The sequence below is a fragment of the Phaenicophaeus curvirostris genome, chromosome 26 (genome assembly GCF_032191515.1).
Source record: "Phaenicophaeus curvirostris isolate KB17595 chromosome 26, BPBGC_Pcur_1.0, whole genome shotgun sequence".
NCBI classification, from domain to species: Eukaryota; Metazoa; Chordata; class Aves; order Cuculiformes; family Cuculidae; genus Phaenicophaeus; species Phaenicophaeus curvirostris.
Genome location: NC_091417.1, coordinates 5,331,947 through 5,350,817, shown reverse-complemented (window position 1 = coordinate 5,350,817; position 18,871 = coordinate 5,331,947). Strand labels below are relative to the sequence as shown.

Here is an 18,871-nt window from a genome sequence, read left to right as displayed (position 1 = left end):
AAAAGGCAGCCCAGCTCCCTGCTCTCTCATCCACTTCTCTTGTGTCCTCTCCCTGGGAACCAGGTGAGTGTGAAGCCTCTTCTCCTCCTCCTTTAAGACCAGGTCTGTTCATCCGTGTCTGTCTCAGCTGCTGTTTACTGCCCTAGCACAGGGCTGGGAGCTGCTTCTCCTGGGAGAGGGAAGGAAAGAGCAGGTCTTGCCCAGAGAGCATGTGGGACTTGTTTGAGTTGTCCGCTGGGCTTTGAGCTGGGCAGTGACTGCCGGTCCAGGAGGTGCCTCGCTTCCCCTGAGCTTGGTCTGGGCAGTGCTTCTCTTCAGGTGTCCCCATGTTCTCTTTCCTCTCTCCCAGGTGCACCTCTTGCCCAGAGACATGTCCTGCTGCAACCCGTGCCAGCCCTGCCAGCCCTGTGGCCCGTGCCCGCTGGCCAGCAGCTGCAATGAGTGCTGTGTGCGGCAGTGCCAGGACTCCGTTGTGGTCATCGAGCCCTCTCCCGTGGTGGTGACCCTGCCCGGACCCATCCTCAGCTCCTACCCTCAGAACACCGCCGTCGGCTCCTCCACCTCCGCTGCTGTTGGCAGCATCCTCAGCTCTAACGGCGTTCCCATCTCCTCCGGGGGCCTTGACCTCTCCTGCATCACCAGCGGCTACTGTGGCAGCAGATGTCGGCCCTGTTAAACCTGCTCACAACATCGATGGACAAGAACCTCTGAAGACCTCGGAATGTCGATCTGGACGAGAGACAGAGCGCCGGGGCATTGTGTTTAGAGCTTTGAGCCACTGCTTCCTTCTTCCAGTCCTTTCTCTCTCTTTTCTTTGCTGTTGCCTTGTCCCAATGCCAGCCTAGTGGGGACCTGTTGGCCACCCTCCCTCTGCAGGGCACGCAGATGGACACCTTGCAGGAGCTGCTCCATGCCTTGGTGGCTGCCCATGGTTTTACCTTGGAGCCACCTCCTTTTCTTCTTTAGACTCATTAAAGTTGTGCTGCATCCACACCATGGCCTCCGAGTCCTTCCTTCTGTGACAATTCTTCCAATCTGCTCATGGGAAAAGGTGGCTTTCTGGACAGGATTGTCTTGGGGGCAACAGAGGATCGTTTTCCATTCCCCGTGGAAGGAGAGGGTAGGACTCAGCGCACTGGTATTTCTTTTGTGCCTTGAAACCTGGAGTTGCGGAAGTTATTCCTGGTTACTCCTGAGCCCATGGCCATCAGTCCTTCCAGTCTCATTGACCCCTGTTGTCTGGATAGGAGGGGAAACATCAATTCAAATGGTGGACACTTTGGGCTTGAACACTGGAGGCATCAGGGAGGAATCTGAATGGCTCACCTTTCCAGGCTGATGCCACACAGCAGCTCAACAATGCCCATCAGGAACCTGAGGGGTTTCTGCTCATCAGTCTCGCTGAGCAGAGCAGCCAAGGCAGCCCAGGCTGTCAAGCGCCCTTTGCAGGGTGGGTGTTTGCCAGGACACAGACAGGAGCAGTTTCCCTTGGACTCTCCCCGCAGGAGGAGGATGTTGAGGCACTAAAGAGTTAGAGACAGGATGCCATCACTCTGCGTTGTGGTGTCTTCCCAAAAGGAAGAAATGGTAACCTAGGAACACTGACAACAAGCAGCTGGACTTGGCAAGAATCCTGCTGGAGGTTTCAAAACATGCAGCTCCGGCTTCTCCTGCGGAAGGACATCAGCTGGCCAATGCCAAACCACTTTCCCAGGACGCTTGCTTTGAAACAAAAGCTCCTCCCCTCTGCACAAGGGACCGTCAGTAGATAGGGCTCTACCATCTCAACAGAGACAGGACAACACTGTAACCTCCAAGATTTTAATGGGTCAAGAGCAAAGACCTGATCAAGGAATCTAGCCCATCCAAGTCTGCCTGGAGACAGCATGAAAACTGTTGCCTTGGGTTCACAGCCTCCCAGGTGGTGATGATGCCAGGCAGAAGGAGGGAGATGATGGCCACTTCTGTGAGAGGGGTGGACCTGGACTCTCTTCTCCTGCAACGGGTTTGAGCTCTGCGAGAGGGGCCAGCCTGAACTCTCTGATAACATGGCCAATGTTTCTCATTGCCTTCCTCCACTCCCTCCGTTCCTTCCTTTTCCCTTCTTCTTTTGCACTTCTCCAGATCTTGAGGCTTCTTCCAAGGCCAGTTTACATGGAGGGGGACCTACCTGGCCTTTTCTCTGTTGGGCACTGACTCTTGGCTGCCCAGGTCAATCTTACCAATCAGACCTCTGTCCTCAGAGACATCTTAGTCCCCTCTTTACACTCCTTAACCCCTGCTGCAGCCCAGCCACAAAATCTGAGTGATCCTTTCCTTCCTGGATTCTCTCTAAAGCGACCTAGGAAGAAAGAAATTGTACTGGGAGGGAACAAATGGGTGAGCAATGGGCCCTCTCTCATTCCTGGATTGATGGGAGGGCAGGACACACTGACTGTGGGCCTCCCCCTTTCCCTTAGCTCTGAGAGTTACATCTCTGGCTTCTCCACAGCCAGTGACCATCGGCGTATCCCTCACTGACCAGAAATATTCCCCTTGGCCTCAGAAGCTGATCTCAGCTCATGCTGCCTTCGTGGGAGAATCCCAGTGCTGCAGGAGGACCTGGCAGGTCAGCAGCCACACAGGCACTCAGGGCTGTTCCTCTTGCTTAGGAGGGAGCTGTGCTGTGGGAGAAGCCTTGGTCAGATGATGGCTGTAAGGATGGAAGGAGAGTATACTAGGAGAATTCAACTTCACTAGACCTCAAAGTCTCCTCTTCCTCGTCTTCTTCCTGACTTGGTTGGGCCAAATTTTCATTGGGAAAAAAACCTGGCTGTCTAGGCAAGTCCAGAGAGTTGTATTGAGGGGAGACCTCATCACCTCCTTGAAAGGAGATTGCAGTGAGGTGCATGTTGGTCTCTTCTCCCTACTGGAAAGAGATAAGATGTGTGGAAATGGCCACAAGTGTCCCCAGGAGAAGTTTAGACCGGGTATAAGGAAATATTTCCCGACTGAAAGAAGGTGAAGCCCTGGCAGAGGCCAACCAGGTCAGTAGTTGAGTCTAAATACCTGGAAGTGTTACAAGAACGCATGGCCGTGACCTGTAAGGACGTGGCTTTGAAGACATCGAAGGGTTGCACTGACGGAAAGATGTGATGATCTTAGAGGTTTGCTTGAACCTTTATGGTTCTATGATTCCCAAAAGCCAGAGGAGCTGCTGAACGCTACCAGTGGCCTCCCAGCGACAAGGCCCAGAAGTGCTTGGACTTCCCATGAAGAGAATGCACTCTGGAACCAAGCACTCCAGACCCATCTGGGAAGAGGTGAAGTAAGGCAAGGAGGACCAATGGCCATGGGCTGAAGAGAAGCAGGAATGTCTTGGGCACCTCCAAAGTCATGTCAAAAACAAATGCAAGGCAGTGAACCGAGTCCTACCCTCTGGTTCCTTGGGCGTTGAGCAAGGCTCTCTGGTTGCACTAAGCCAAATGCCCTCCGAAAAAACTCCTTTTCCCCTGAAGAAACTGGAAGAGTTGACAGAGAACAAAAGAGGACTCAGAGGCCCAGGCTTGGATGCAGCACGCCTTTAATTAGCAACAGCAAAGGAATAAGAGAGAACAGAGTGGAAGAAGGGAAAAACTGGCTCAAAGCTCTAAACACAATGCCTCAAAGCACTTCTGTGCACCACCACGTTCTGAGGTTTTAGGAGGTGCTTTTGCAGGCACATTTCCAGCAGGTTTAGCAGGGCCGACATCTGCTGCCACAGTAGCCGCTGGTGATGCAGGAGAGGTCAAGGCCCCCGGAGGAGATGGGAACGCCGTTAGAGCTGAGGATGCTGCCAACAGCAGCGGAGGTGGAGGAGCCGACGGCGGTGTTCTGAGGGAAGGAGCTGAGGATGGGTCCGGGCAGGGTCACCACCACCGCGGAGGGCTGGATGGCGATGGTGGAGCTCTGGCACTGCCGCACACAGCACTCATTGCAGCTGCTGGCCAGCGGGCACGGGCCGCAGGGCTGGCAGGGCTGGCACGGGTTGCAGCAGGACATGTCTGGGGGCTGGAGGTGAACCTGGAGAGAGAGCAGAGAGGAATCAGAGCACAGAGACATGGGAGGAGCACTTTACAACGAATCCACCACATCACTGCAAAGGGGTCAAATAGATCTGGTGAGATGGGAGTTAGAACATTGCCAGTGAGACAAAAGGGTTTCTTGGCCTCATCCAGACACACTATCATAAAGTGTCACCAGCCCCAGTGAAGCTGCTGCCTATTTCTTCAAGGAAGAACCTCTTCCAGCAAGTCCTCAATACGACTTGAGTCAGAAATTTTCTCTTCTTCACCCTCCCATGATAAGCAGCACTACTATCCTGCAGAGGAGGGAGGAGCAGGATTCTGCAGGGCCAGGAAAGGGAGGGGAGGAAAGGGCTTCAGACTCACCTGGTTCCCAAAGAGAAGGAGGAGAGAGAAGTGGATGAGAGAGCGAGGAGCTGCACGGGCTTTTATGGTGGCCCTGACCTGCCTCAGGCTCGGACGCAGCTTCCACGGAAGTGGCAATTTTCTAAAGGTGCTCATGATGGACGGAAAACATCCCAGCTAATGACATGGGCTGGGTGCTTGTTTTCCCCAACCCTCCTTGTTCATTTCCTGCCTTATGCCATGCCCCTTCCCTCCTGGAAGCTTCTTCTGCATGCTGGGATGGAGGCGTTCCAGGATTTCTGGGTCAGGAATGTGTCAGTGCCAGGAGAAGACTCAGCTCAAGTGCCGCATGGGTGCTGTGCAGGCAACTGATGCTGGACTGGGGCACAGTGGTGGGGCTGCCGGTGGCTGCGTTGGCAGGCAGAGACCCTGCAATCCTTGGCTGGTCACCCAAGGGCTGTCCTTGAGGGAAGATATGCTGGGTCTTTTTCTTTCCCTCCCTGCCTGCATAACGAAGAGTTTTTCCTAGGGATGCTGCCTGCTTCCCTGCCCGATCCTGAGGAAGCATTTGAGAGTCCCTTTTGGCACCCCCATTCAAATACAGCAAGGGCAGAGGGCTTGGCATATACATCAAAGGCTTCCTTTGAGCTTGTGTAGGACCCTCTGGGTGCCATGCTCTCCCTCAGCTATGTCAGCCACATTAATCATCTTGGTGCCACCTGTAGACTTACAAAGGCTGCACCTGATCCCGTTGTCAATGAACCATTGTCCTGTGTCCCAGCCTCCACTTCCTCTGGGAATGGTCCCAGGACCACTTGTGCAACCTCCTTCCTCCCACCATCCAAGATATTTTGCTTCTTTCTTAAACAGTCAGTAGAGCGGCCCCAAAAAAGTATTGGATGGAGGCAGCGGCTGAGATAAAGAAGACTTCGATGATTTGGAATGGAGCACTGAGGTCCCTTTGAGAGGAGGAGGCAGCCAGGGCACGGCCAACACTGACACCACGCAAAAATCTGTACCCATTCCATACAGAAGAGATCCCACAGGGATCCTACATGGAGGGAGAGAGGTCAGAAGATCCCCCACATTGGCTTTGAGCGTCGCGTAGCCCAGAAGAATGGAAGACAAGAAAGAGTTGGGAGGGAAAGACGAAGATGTGAAAAGTCAAAGATGTTCCTTCTTTAGCAGGGGGCTTGGAAAAAACCCCTGGGAAAGATCCCTCTCATCTAAAGCTCTCTGTGATTCTATGTCCAGAGATTCTCTGTCATGTGGGATTCCTTGGGCATCCAAGGGGAAACACAGGAATGGTGCCTGTTTCCTGACAACGTTGCCACAATCAAGCCCGCAGCAATGAGCCAGGCACACATCAGCTGCCTGCACGGGATGCCACCAGCACTGAAGCTGAGCCTTCCGCCCATACTTGGGTGTTTCTGTCCCAGAAATCCTCAGCCTTCTCATCCCGGCACTGACAGAATCCTTCATGTGGGAAAGCACAGGGCATCAGGCAGGAAATGAGAAGGCAGCAGGGCAGGAACCGAGGACACAGCCCATGCCATTAGCTGGGATGCTTTGCGTTTGACGTGAGCTTGTCAGAATATTCTCCCTTGCCCAGAGGGAGCCTCTGGGCCTGAGGCAGGGCAGGAGCACTATAAAAGGCAGCCCAGCTCCCTGCTCTCTCATCCACTTCTCTTGTGTCCTCTCCCTGGGAACCAGGTGAGTGTGAAGCCTCTTCTCCTCCTCCTTTAAGACCAGGTCTGTTCATCCGTGTCTGTCTCAGCTGCTGTTTACTGCCCTAGCACAGGGCTGGGAGCTGCTTCTCCTGGGAGAGGGAAGGAAAGAGCAGGTCTTGCCCAGAGAGCATGTGGCACTTGTTTGAGTTGTCCGCTGGGCTTTGAGCTGGGCAGTGACTGCCGGTCCAGGAGGTGCCTCGCTTCCCCTGAGCTTGGTCTGGGCAGTGCTTCTCTTCAGGTGTCCCCATGTTCTCTTTCCTCTCTCCCAGGTGCACCTCTTGCCCAGAGACATGTCCTGCTGCAACCCGTGCCAGCCCTGCCAGCCCTGTGGCCCGTGCCCGCTGGCCAGCAGCTGCAATGAGTGCTGTGTGCGGCAGTGCCAGGACTCCGTTGTGGTCATCGAGCCCTCTCCCGTGGTGGTGACCCTGCCCGGACCCATCCTCAGCTCCTACCCTCAGAACACCGCCGTCGGCTCCTCCACCTCCGCTGCTGTTGGCAGCATCCTCAGCTCTAACGGCGTTCCCATCTCCTCCGGGGGCCTTGACCTCTCCTGCATCACCAGCGGCTACTGTGGCAGCAGATGTCGGCCCTGTTAAACCTGCTCACAACATCGATGGACAAGAACCTCTGAAGACCTCGGAATGTCGATCTGGACGAGAGACAGAGCGCCGGGGCATTGTGTTTAGAGCTTTGAGCCACTGCTTCCTTCTTCCAGTCCTTTCTCTCTCTTTTCTTTGCTGTTGCCTTGTCCCAATGCCAGCCTAGTGGGGACCTGTTGGCCACCCTCCCTCTGCAGGGCACGCAGATGGACACCTTGCAGGAGCTGCTCCATGCCTTGGTGGCTGCCCATGGTTTTACCTTGGAGCCACCTCCTTTTCTTCTTTAGACTCATTAAAGTTGTGCTGCATCCACACCATGGCCTCCGAGTCCTTCCTTCTGTGACAATTCTTCCAATCTGCTCATGGGAAAAGGTGGCTTTCTGGACAGGATTGTCTTGGGGGCAACAGAGGATCGTTTTCCATTCCCCGTGGAAGGAGAGGGTAGGACTCAGCGCACTGGTATTTCTTTTGTGCCTTGAAACCTGGAGTTGCGGAAGTTATTCCTGGTTACTCCTGAGCCCATGGCCATCAGTCCTTCCAGTCTCATTGACCCCTGTTGTCTGGATAGGAGGGGAAACATCAATTCAAATGGTGGACACTTTGGGCTTGAACACTGGAGGCATCAGGGAGGAATCTGAATGGCTCACCTTTCCAGGCTGATGCCACACAGCAGCTCAACAATGCCCATCAGGAACCTGAGGGGTTTCTGCTCATCAGTCTCGCTGAGCGGAGCAGCCAAGGCAGCCCAGGCTGTCAAGCGCCCTTTGCAGGGTGGGTGTTTGCCAGGACACAGACAGGAGCAGTTTCCCTTGGACTCTCCCCGCAGGAGGAGGATGTTGAGGCACTAAAGAGTTAGAGACAGGATGCCATCACTCTGCGTTGTGGTGTCTTCCCAAAAGGAAGAAATGGTAACCTAGGAACACTGACAACAAGCAGCTGGACTTGGCAAGAATCCTGCTGGAGGTTTCAAAACATGCAGCTCCGGCTTCTCCTGCGGAAGGACATCAGCTGGCCAATGCCAAACCACTTTCCCAGGACGCTTGCTTTGAAACAAAAGCTCCTCCCCTCTGCACAAGGGACCGTCAGTAGATAGGGCTCTACCATCTCAACAGAGACAGGACAACACTGTAACCTCCAGGATTTTAATGGGTCAAGAGCAAAGACCTGATCAAGGAATCTAGCCCATCCAAGTCTGCCTGGAGACAGCATGAAAACTGTTGCCTTGGGTTCACAGCCTCCCAGGTGATGATGATGCCAGGCAGAAGGAGGGAGATGATGGCCACTTCTGTGAGAGGGGTGGACCTGGACTCTCTTCTCCTGCAACGGGTTTGAGCTCTGTGAGAGGGGCCAGCCTGAACTCTCTGAAAACATGGCCAATGTTTCTCATTGCCTTCCTCCACTCCCTCCGTTCCTTCCTTTTCCCTTCTTCTTTTGCACTTCTCCAGATCTTGAGGCTTCTTCCAAGGCCAGTTTACATGGAGGGGGACCTACCTGGCCTTTTCTCTGTTGGGCACTGACTCTTGGCTGCCCAGGTCAATCTTACCAATCAGACCTCTGTCCTCAGAGACATCTTAGTCCCCTCTTTACACTCCTTAACCCCTGCTGCAGCCCAGCCACAAAATCTGAGTGATCCTTTCCTTCCTGGATTCTCTCTAAAGCGACCTAGGAAGAAAGAAATTGTACTGGGAGGGAACAAATGGGTGAGCAATGGGCCCTCTCTCATTCCTGGATTGATGGGAGGGCAGGACACACTGACTGTGGGCCTCCCCCTTTCCCTTAGCTCTGAGAGTTACATCTCTGGCTTCTCCACAGCCAGTGACCATCGGCGTATCCCTCACGGACCAGAAATATCTCAGCTCATGCTGCCTTCGTGGGAGAATCCCAGTGCTGCATGAGGACCTGGCAGGTCAGCAGCCACACAAGCACTCAGGGCTGTTCCTCTTGCTTAGGAGGGAGCTGTGCTGTGGGAGAAGCCTTGGTCAGATGATGGCTGTAAGGATGGAAGGAGAGTATACTAGGAGAATTCAACTTCACTAGACCTCAAAGTCTCCTCTTCCTCGTCTTCTTCCTGACTTGGTTGGGCCAAATTTTCATTGGGAAAAAAACCTGGCTGTCTAGGCAAGTCCAGAGAGTTGTATTGAGGGGAGACCTCATCACCTCCTTGAAAGGAGATTGCAGTGAGGTGCATGTTGGTCTCTTCTCCCTACTGGAAAGAGATAAGATGTGTGGAAATGGCCACAAGTGTCCCCAGGAGAAGTTTAGACTGGGTATAAGGAAATATTTCCCGACTGAAAGAAGGTGAAGCCCTGGCAGAGGCCAACCAGGTCAGTAGTTGAGTCTAAATACCTGGAAGTGTTACAAGAACGCATGGCCGTGACCTGTAAGGACGTGGCTTTGAAGACATCGAAGGGTTGCACTGACGGAAAGATGTGATGATCTTAGAGGTTTGCTTGAACCTTTATGGTTCTATGATTCCCAAAAGCCAGAGGAGCTGCTGAACGCTACCAGTGGCCTCCCAGCGACAAGGCCCAGAAGTGCTTGGACTTCCCATGAAGAGAATGCACTCTGGAACCAAGCACTCCAGACCCATCTGGGAAGAGGTGAAGTAAGGCAAGGAGGACCAATGGCCATGGGCTGAAGAGAAGCAGGAATGTCTTGGGCACCTCCAAAGTCATGTCAAAAACAAATGCAAGGCAGTGAACCGAGTCCTACCCTCTGGTTCCTTGGGCGTTGAGCAAGGCTCTCTGGTTGCACTAAGCCAAATGCCCTCCGAAAAAACTCCTTTTCCCCTGAAGAAACTGGAAGAGTTGACAGAGAACAAAAGAGGACTCAGAGGCCCAGGCTTGGATGCAGCACGCCTTTAATTAGCAACAGCAAAGGAATAAGAGAGAACAGAGTGGAAGAAGGGAAAAACTGGCTCAAAGCTCTAAACACAATGCCTCAAAGCACTTCTGTGCACCACCACGTTCTGAGGTTTTAGGAGGTGCTTTTGCAGGCACATTTCCAGCAGGTTTAGCAGGGCCGACATCTGCTGCCACAGTAGCCGCTGGTGATGCAGGAGAGGTCAAGGCCCCCGGAGGAGATGGGAACGCCGTTAGAGCTGAGGATGCTGCCAACAGCAGCGGAGGTGGAGGAGCCGACGGCGGTGTTCTGAGGGAAGGAGCTGAGGATGGGTCCGGGCAGGGTCACCACCACCGCGGAGGGCTGGATGGCGATGGTGGAGCTCTGGCACTGCCGCACACAGCACTCATTGCAGCTGCTGGCCAGCGGGCACGGGCCGCAGGGCTGGCAGGGCTGGCACGGGTTGCAGCAGGACATGTCTGGGGGCTGGAGGTGAACCTGGAGAGAGAGCAGAGAGGAATCAGAGCACAGAGACATGGGAGGAGCACTTTACAACGAATCCACCACATCACTGCAAAGGGGTCAAATAGATCTGGTGAGATGGGAGTTAGAACATTGCCAGTGAGACAAAAGGGTTTCTTGGCCTCATCCAGACACACTATCATAAAGTGTCACCAGCCCCAGTGAAGCTGCTGCCTATTTCTTCAAGGAAGAACCTCTTCCAGCAAGTCCTCAATACGACTTGAGTCAGAAATTTTCTCTTCTTCACCCTCCCATGATAAGCAGCACTACTATCCTGCAGAGGAGGGAGGAGCAGGATTCTGCAGGGCCAGGAAAGGGAGGGGAGGAAAGGGCTTCAGACTCACCTGGTTCCCAAAGAGAAGGAGGAGAGAGAAGTGGATGAGAGAGCGAGGAGCTGCACGGGCTTTTATGGTGGCCCTGACCTGCCTCAGGCTCGGACGCAGCTTCCACGGAAGTGGCAATTTTCTAAAGGTGCTCATGATGGACGGAAAACATCCCAGCTAATGACATGGGCTGGGTGCTTGTTTTCCCCAACCCTCCTTGTTCATTTCCTGCCTTATGCCATGCCCCTTCCCTCCTGGAAGCTTCTTCTGCATGCTGGGATGGAGGCGTTCCAGGATTTCTGGGTCAGGAATGTGTCAGTGCCAGGAGAAGACTCAGCTCAAGTGCCGCATGGGTGCTGTGCAGGCAACTGATGCTGGACTGGGGCACAGTGGTGGGGCTGCCGGTGGCTGCGTTGGCAGGCAGAGACCCTGCAATCCTTGGCTGGTCACCCAAGGGCTGTCCTTGAGGGAAGATATGCTGGGTCTTTTTCTTTCCCTCCCTGCCTGCATAACGAAGAGTTTTTCCTAGGGATGCTGCCTGCTTCCCTGCCCGATCCTGAGGAAGCATTTGAGAGTCCCTTTTGGCACCCCCATTCAAATACAGCAAGGGCAGAGGGCTTGGCATATACATCAAAGGCTTCCTTTGAGCTTGTGTAGGACCCTCTGGGTGCCATGCTCTCCCTCAGCTATGTCAGCCACATTAATCATCTTGGTGCCACCTGTAGACTTACAAAGGCTGCACCTGATCCCGTTGTCAATGAACCATTGTCCTGTGTCCCAGCCTCCACTTCCTCTGGGAATGGTCCCAGGACCACTTGTGCAACCTCCTTCCTCCCACCATCCAAGATATTTTGCTTCTTTCTTAAACAGTCAGTAGAGCGGCCCCAAAAAAGTATTGGATGGAGGCAGCGGCTGAGATAAAGAAGACTTCGATGATTTGGAATGGAGCACTGAGGTCCCTTTGAGAGGAGGAGGCAGCCAGGGCACGGCCAACACTGACACCACGCAAAAATCTGTACCCATTCCATACAGAAGAGATCCCACAGGGATCCTACATGGAGGGAGAGAGGTCAGAAGATCCCCCACATTGGCTTTGAGCGTCGCGTAGCCCAGAAGAATGGAAGACAAGAAAGAGTTGGGAGGGAAAGACGAAGATGTGAAAAGTCAAAGATGTTCCTTCTTTAGCAGGGGGCTTGGAAAAAACCCCTGGGAAAGATCCCTCTCATCTAAAGCTCTCTGTGATTCTATGTCCAGAGATTCTCTGTCATGTGGGATTCCTTGGGCATCCAAGGGGAAACACAGGAATGGTGCCTGTTTCCTGACAACGTTGCCACAATCAAGCCCGCAGCAATGAGCCAGGCACACATCAGCTGCCTGCACGGGATGCCACCAGCACTGAAGCTGAGCCTTCCGCCCATACTTGGGTGTTTCTGTCCCAGAAATCCTCAGCCTTCTCATCCCGGCACTGACAGAATCCTTCATGTGGGAAAGCACAGGGCATCAGGCAGGAAATGAGAAGGCAGCAGGGCAGGAACCGAGGACACAGCCCATGCCATTAGCTGGGATGCTTTGCGTTTGACTTGAGCTTGTCAGAATATTCTCCCTTGCCCAGAGGGAGCCTCTGGGCCTGAGGCAGGGCAGGAGCACTATAAAAGGCAGCCCAGCTCCCTGCTCTCTCATCCACTTCTCTTGTGTCCTCTCCCTGGGAACCAGGTGAGTGTGAAGCCTCTTCTCCTCCTCCTTTAAGACCAGGTCTGTTCATCCGTGTCTGTCTCAGCTGCTGTTTACTGCCCTAGCACAGGGCTGGGAGCTGCTTCTCCTGGGAGAGGGAAGGAAAGAGCAGGTCTTGCCCAGAGAGCATGTGGGACTTGTTTGAGTTGTCCGCTGGGCTTTGAGCTGGGCAGTGACTGCCGGTCCAGGAGGTGCCTCGCTTCCCCTGAGCTTGGTCTGGGCAGTGCTTCTCTTCAGGTGTCCCCATGTTCTCTTTCCTCTCTCCCAGGTGCACCTCTTGCCCAGAGACATGTCCTGCTGCAACCCGTGCCAGCCCTGCCAGCCCTGTGGCCCGTGCCCGCTGGCCAGCAGCTGCAATGAGTGCTGTGTGCGGCAGTGCCAGGACTCCGTTGTGGTCATCGAGCCCTCTCCCGTGGTGGTGACCCTGCCCGGACCCATCCTCAGCTCCTACCCTCAGAACACCGCCGTCGGCTCCTCCACCTCCGCTGCTGTTGGCAGCATCCTCAGCTCTAACGGCGTTCCCATCTCCTCCGGGGGCCTTGACCTCTCCTGCATCACCAGCGGCTACTGTGGCAGCAGATGTCGGCCCTGTTAAACCTGCTCACAACATCGATGGACAAGAACCTCTGAAGACCTCGGAATGTCGATCTGGACGAGAGACAGAGCGCCGGGGCATTGTGTTTAGAGCTTTGAGCCACTGCTTCCTTCTTCCAGTCCTTTCTCTCTCTTTTCTTTGCTGTTGCCTTGTCCCAATGCCAGCCTAGTGGGGACCTGTTGGCCACCCTCCCTCTGCAGGGCACGCAGATGGACACCTTGCAGGAGCTGCTCCATGCCTTGGTGGCTGCCCATGGTTTTACCTTGGAGCCACCTCCTTTTCTTCTTTAGACTCATTAAAGTTGTGCTGCATCCACACCATGGCCTCCGAGTCCTTCCTTCTGTGACAATTCTTCCAATCTGCTCATGGGAAAAGGTGGCTTTCTGGACAGGATTGTCTTGGGGGCAACAGAGGATCGTTTTCCATTCCCCGTGGAAGGAGAGGGTAGGACTCAGCGCACTGGTATTTCTTTTGTGCCTTGAAACCTGGAGTTGCGGAAGTTATTCCTGGTTACTCCTGAGCCCATGGCCATCAGTCCTTCCAGTCTCATTGACCCCTGTTGTCTGGATAGGAGGGGAAACATCAATTCAAATGGTGGACACTTTGGGCTTGAACACTGGAGGCATCAGGGAGGAATCTGAATGGCTCACCTTTCCAGGCTGATGCCACACAGCAGCTCAACAATGCCCATCAGGAACCTGAGGGGTTTCTGCTCATCAGTCTCGCTGAGCGGAGCAGCCAAGGCAGCCCAGGCTGTCAAGCGCCCTTTGCAGGGTGGGTGTTTGCCAGGACACAGACAGGAGCAGTTTCCCTTGGACTCTCCCCGCAGGAGGAGGATGTTGAGGCACTAAAGAGTTAGAGACAGGATGCCATCACTCTGCGTTGTGGTGTCTTCCCAAAAGGAAGAAATGGTAACCTAGGAACACTGACAACAAGCAGCTGGACTTGGCAAGAATCCTGCTGGAGGTTTCAAAACATGCAGCTCCGGCTTCTCCTGCGGAAGGACATCAGCTGGCCAATGCCAAACCACTTTCCCAGGACGCTTGCTTTGAAACAAAAGCTCCTCCCCTCTGCACAAGGGACCGTCAGTAGATAGGGCTCTACCATCTCAACAGAGACAGGACAACACTGTAACCTCCAAGATTTTAATGGGTCAAGAGCAAAGACCTGATCAAGGAATCTAGCCCATCCAAGTCTGCCTGGAGACAGCATGAAAACTGTTGCCTTGGGTTCACAGCCTCCCAGGTGATGATGATGCCAGGCAGAAGGAGGGAGATGATGGCCACTTCTGTGAGAGGGGTGGACCTGGACTCTCTTCTCCTGCAACGGGTTTGAGCTCTGAGGCAGGGGCCAGCCTGAACTCTCTGAAAACATGGCCAATGTTTCTCATTGCCTTCCTCCACTCCCTCCGTTCCTTCCTTTTCCCTTCTTCTTTTGCACTTCTCCAGATCTTGAGGCTTCTTCCAAGGCCAGTTTACATGGAGGGGGACCTACCTGGCCTTTTCTCTGTTGGGCACTGACTCTTGGCTGCCCAGGTCAATCTTACCAATCAGACCTCTGTCCTCAGAGACATCTTAGTCCCCTCTTTACACTCCTTAACCCCTGCTGCAGCCCAGCCACAAAATCTGAGTGATCCTTTCCTTCCTGGATTCTCTCTAAAGCGACCTAGGAAGAAAGAAATTGTACTGGGAGGGAACAAATGGGTGAGCAATGGGCCCTCTCTCATTCCTGGATTGATGAGAGGGCAGGACACACTGACTGTGGGCCTCCCCCTTTCCCTTAGCTCTGAGAGTTACATCTCTGGCTTCTCCACAGCCAGTGACCATCGGCGTATCCCTCACGGACCAGAAATATTCCCCTTGGCCTCAGAAGCTGATCTCAGCTCATGCTGCCTTCGTGGGAGAATCCCAGTGCTGCAGGAGGACCTGGCAGGTCAGCAGCCACACAAGCACTCAGGGCTGTTCCTCTTGCTTAGGAGGGAGCTGTGCTGTGGGAGAAGCCTTGGTCAGATGATGGCTGTAAGGATGGAAGGAGAGTATACTAGGAGAATTCAACTTCACTAGACCTCAAAGTCTCCTCTTCCTCGTCTTCTTCCTGACTTGGTTGGGCCAAATTTTCATTGGGAAAAAAACCTGGCTGTCTAGGCAAGTCCAGAGAGTTGTATTGAGGGGAGACCTCATCACCTCCTTGAAAGGAGATTGCAGTGAGGTGCATGTTGGTCTCTTCTCCCTACTGGAAAGAGATAAGATGTGTGGAAATGGCCACAAGTGTCCCCAGGAGAAGTTTAGACTGGGTATAAGGAAATATTTCCCGACTGAAAGAAGGTGAAGCCCTGGCAGAGGCCAACCAGGTCAGTAGTTGAGTCTAAATACCTGGAAGTGTTACAAGAACGCATGGCCGTGACCTGTAAGGACGTGGCTTTGAAGACATCGAAGGGTTGCACTGACGGAAAGATGTGGTGATCTTAGAGGTTTGCTTGAACCTTTATGGTTCTATGATTCCCAAAAGCCAGAGGAGCTGCTGAACGCTACCAGTGGCCTCCCAGCGACAAGGCCCAGAAGTGCTTGGACTTCCCATGAAGAGAATGTACTCTGGAACCAAGCACTCCAGACCCATCTGGGAAGAGGTGAAGTAAGGCAAGAAGGACCAATGGCCATGGGCTGAAGAGAAGCAGGAATGTCTTGGGCACCTCCAAAGTCATGTCAAAAACAAATGCAAGGCAGTGAACCGAGTCCTACCCTCTGGTTCCTTGGGCATTGAGCAAGGCTCTCTGGTTGCACTAAGCCAAATGCCCTCCGAAAATCTCCTTTTCCCCTGAAGAAACTGGAAGAGTTGACAGAGAACAAAAGAGGACTCAGAGGCCCAGGCTTGGATGCAGCACGCCTTTAATTAGCAACAGCAAAGGAATAAGAGAGAACAGAGTGGAAGAAGGGAAAAACTGGCTCAAAGCTCTAAACACAATGCCTCAAAGCACTTCTGTGCACCACCACGTTCTGAGGTTTTAGGAGGTGCTTTTGCAGGCACATTTCCAGCAGGTTTAGCAGGGCCGACATCTGCTGCCACAGTAGCCGCTGGTGATGCAGGAGAGGTCAAGGCCCCCGGAGGAGATGGGAACGCCGTTAGAGCTGAGGATGCTGCCAACAGCAGCGGAGGTGGAGGAGCCGACGGCGGTGTTCTGAGGGTAGGAGCTGAGGATGGGTCCGGGCAGGGTCACCACCACCGCGGAGGGCTGGATGGCGATGGTGGAGCTCTGGCACTGCCGCACACAGCACTCATTGCAGCTGCTGGCCAGCGGGCACGGGCCGCAGGGCTGGCAGGGCTGGCACGGGTTGCAGCAGGACATGTCTGGGGGCTGGAGGTGAACCTGGAGAGAGAGCAGAGAGGAATCAGAGCACAGAGACATGGGAGGAGCACTTTACAAGGAATCCACCACATCACTGCAAAGGGGTCAAATAGATCTGGTGAGATGGGAGTTAGAACATTGCCAGTGAGACAAAAGGGTTTCTTGGCCTCATCCAGACACACTATCCTAAAGTGTCACCAGCCCCAGTGAAGCTGCTGCCTATTTCTTCAAGGAAGAACCTCTTCCAGCAAGTCCTCAATACGACTTGAGTCAGAAATTTTCTCTTCTTCACCCTCCCATGATAAGCAGCACTACTATCCTGCAGAGGAGGGAGGAGCAGGATTCTGCAGGGCCAGGAAAGGGAGGGGAGGAAAGGGCTTCAGACTCACCTGGTTCCCAAAGAGAAGGAGGAGAGAGAAGTGGATGAGAGAGCGAGGAGCTGCACGGGCTTTTATGGTGGCCCTGACCTGCCTCAGGCTCGGACGCAGCTTCCACGGAAGTGGCAATTTTCTAAAGGTGCTCATGATGGACGGAAAACATCCCAGCTAATGACATGGGCTGGGTGCTTGTTTTCCCCAACCCTCCTTGTTCATTTCCTGCCTTATGCCATGCCCCTTCCCTCCTGGAAGCTTCTTCTGCATGCTGGGATGGAGGCGTTCCAGGATTTCTGGGTCAGGAATGTGTCAGTGCCAGGAGAAGACTCAGCTCAAGTGCCGCATGGGTGCTGTGCAGGCAACTGATGCTGGACTGGGGCACAGTGGTGGGGCTGCCGGTGGCTGCGTTGGCAGGCAGAGACCCTGCAATCCTTGGCTGGTCACCCAAGGGCTGTCCTTGAGGGAAGATATGGTGGGTCTTTTTCTTTCCCTCCCTGCCTGCATAACGAAGAGTTTTTCCTAGGGATGCTGCCTGCTTCCCTGCCCGATCCTGAGGAAGCATTTGAGAGTCCCTTTTGGCACCCCCATTCAAATACAGCAAGGGCAGAGGGCTTGGCATATACATCAAAGGCTTCCTTTGAGCTTGTGTAGGACCCTCTGGGTGCCATGCTCTCCCTCAGCTATGTCAGCCACATTAATCATCTTGGTGCCACCTGTAGACTTACAAAGGCTGCACCTGATCCCGTTGTCAATGAACCATTGTCCTGTGTCCCAGCCTCCACTTCCTCTGGGAATGGTCCCAGGACCACTTGTGCAACCTCCTTCCTCCCACCATCCAAGATATTTTGCTTCTTTCTTAAACAGTCAGTAGAGCGGCCCCAAAAAAGTATTGGATGGAGGCAGCGGCTGAGATAAAGAAGACTTCGATGATTTGGAATGGAGCACTGAGGTCCCTTTGAGAGGAGGAGGCAGCCAGGGCACGGCCAACACTGACACCACGCAAAAATCTGTACCCATTCCATACAGAAGAGATCCCACAGGGATCCTACATGGAGGGAGAGAGGTCAGAAGATCCCCCACATTGGCTTTGAGCGTCGCGTAGCCCAGAAGAATGGAAGACAAGAAAGAGTTGGGAGGGAAAGACGAAGATGTGAAAAGTCAAAGATGTTCCTTCTTTAGCAGGGGGCTTGGAAAAAACCCCTGGGAAAGATCCCTCTCATCTAAAGCTCTCTGTGATTCTATGTCCAGAGATTCTCTGTCATGTGGGATTCCTTGGGCATCCAAGGGGAAACACAGGAATGGTGCCTGTTTCCTGACAACGTTGCCACAATCAAGCCCGCAGCAATGAGCCAGGCACACATCAGCTGCCTGCACGGGATGCCACCAGCACTGAAGCTGAGCCTTCCGCCCATACTTGGGTGTTTCTGTCCCAGAAATCCTCAGCCTTCTCATCCCGGCACTGACAGAATCCTTCATGTGGGAAAGCACAGGGCATCAGGCAGGAAATGAGAAGGCAGCAGGGCAGGAACCGAGGACACAGCCCATGCCATTAGCTGGGATGCTTTGTGTTTGACGTGAGCTTGTCAGAATATTCTCCCTTGCCCAGAGGGAGCCTCTGGGCCTGAGGCAGGGCAGGAGCACTATAAAAGGCAGCCCAGCTCCCTGCTCTCTCATCCACTTCTCTTGTGTCCTCTCCCTGGGAACCAGGTGAGTGTGAAGCCTCTTCTCCTCCTCCTTTAAGACCAGGTCTGTTCATCCGTGTCTGTCTCAGCTGCTGTTTACTGCCCTAGCACAGGGCTGGGAGCTGCTTCTCCTGGGAGAGGGAAGGAAAGAGCAGGTCTTGCCCAGAGAGCATGTGGGACTTGTTTGAGTTGTCCGCTGGGCTTTGAGCTGGGCAGTGACTGCCGGTCCAGGAGGTGCCTCGCTTCCCCTGAGCTTGGTCTGGGCAGTGCTTCTCTTCAGGTGTCCCCATGTTCTCTTTCCTCTCTCCCAGGTGCACCTCTTGCCCAGAGACATGTCCTGCTGCAACCCGTGCCAGCCCTGCCAGCCCTGTGGCCCGTGCCCGCTGGCCAGCAGCTGCAATGAGTGCTGTGTGCGGCAGTGCCAGGACTCCGTTGTGGTCATCGAGCCCTCTCCCGTGGTGGTGACCCTGCCCGGACCCATCCTCAGCTCCTACCCTCAGAACACCGCCGTCGGCTCCTCCACCTCCGCTGCTGTTGGCAGCATCCTCAGCTCTAACGGCGTTCCCATCTCCTCCGGGGGCCTTGACCTCTCCTGCATCACCAGCGGCTACTGTGGCAGCAGATGTCGGCCCTGTTAAACCTGCTCACAACATCGATGGACAAGAACCTCTGAAGACCTCGGAATGTCGATCTGGACGAGAGACAGAGCGCCGGGGCATTGTGTTTAGAGCTTTGAGCCACTG

General features: G+C 54.1%; 7 protein-coding genes across 7 annotated transcripts; 4 read left to right on the top strand and 3 right to left on the bottom strand.

The window, feature by feature from the left end:
• Window positions 1–343: 343 nt before the first annotated feature.
• On the top strand, window positions 344–696 carry LOC138731161 (feather keratin Cos1-1/Cos1-3/Cos2-1-like). The gene has a single exon (XM_069876908.1). It carries the CDS (start codon window positions 371–373, stop codon window positions 674–676), a length of 306 nt encoding a protein of 101 aa, XP_069733009.1. The 5' UTR covers window positions 344–370; the 3' UTR covers window positions 677–696.
• Window positions 697–3,613: 2,917 nt separating this feature from the next.
• On the bottom strand, window positions 3,614–4,049 carry LOC138731098 (feather keratin Cos1-2-like). Its single transcript, XM_069876811.1, has one exon. It carries the CDS (start codon window positions 4,018–4,020, stop codon window positions 3,715–3,717), a length of 306 nt encoding a protein of 101 aa, XP_069732912.1. The 5' UTR covers window positions 4,021–4,049; the 3' UTR covers window positions 3,614–3,714.
• A 2,332-nt stretch (window positions 4,050–6,381) lies between these two features.
• LOC138731145 (feather keratin Cos1-1/Cos1-3/Cos2-1-like) lies at window positions 6,382–6,734 on the top strand. Its single transcript, XM_069876886.1, has one exon. It carries the CDS (start codon window positions 6,409–6,411, stop codon window positions 6,712–6,714), a length of 306 nt encoding a protein of 101 aa, XP_069732987.1. The 5' UTR covers window positions 6,382–6,408; the 3' UTR covers window positions 6,715–6,734.
• Window positions 6,735–9,628: 2,894 nt separating this feature from the next.
• Window positions 9,629–10,064, bottom strand: LOC138731095 (feather keratin Cos1-2-like). The gene has a single exon (XM_069876807.1). It carries the CDS (start codon window positions 10,033–10,035, stop codon window positions 9,730–9,732), a length of 306 nt encoding a protein of 101 aa, XP_069732908.1. The 5' UTR covers window positions 10,036–10,064; the 3' UTR covers window positions 9,629–9,729.
• Window positions 10,065–12,396: 2,332 nt separating this feature from the next.
• LOC138731156 (feather keratin Cos1-1/Cos1-3/Cos2-1-like) lies at window positions 12,397–12,749 on the top strand. The gene has a single exon (XM_069876900.1). The coding sequence runs from the start codon at window positions 12,424–12,426 to the stop codon at window positions 12,727–12,729; it is 306 nt and encodes a 101-aa protein (XP_069733001.1). The 5' UTR covers window positions 12,397–12,423; the 3' UTR covers window positions 12,730–12,749.
• Window positions 12,750–15,665: 2,916 nt separating this feature from the next.
• On the bottom strand, window positions 15,666–16,091 carry LOC138731160 (feather keratin Cos1-2-like). The gene has a single exon (XM_069876907.1). It carries the CDS (start codon window positions 16,070–16,072, stop codon window positions 15,767–15,769), a length of 306 nt encoding a protein of 101 aa, XP_069733008.1. The 5' UTR covers window positions 16,073–16,091; the 3' UTR covers window positions 15,666–15,766.
• A 2,342-nt stretch (window positions 16,092–18,433) lies between these two features.
• LOC138731142 (feather keratin Cos1-1/Cos1-3/Cos2-1-like) lies at window positions 18,434–18,786 on the top strand. Its single transcript, XM_069876882.1, has one exon. It carries the CDS (start codon window positions 18,461–18,463, stop codon window positions 18,764–18,766), a length of 306 nt encoding a protein of 101 aa, XP_069732983.1. The 5' UTR covers window positions 18,434–18,460; the 3' UTR covers window positions 18,767–18,786.
• The last annotated feature ends 85 nt before the right edge of the window (window positions 18,787–18,871 follow it).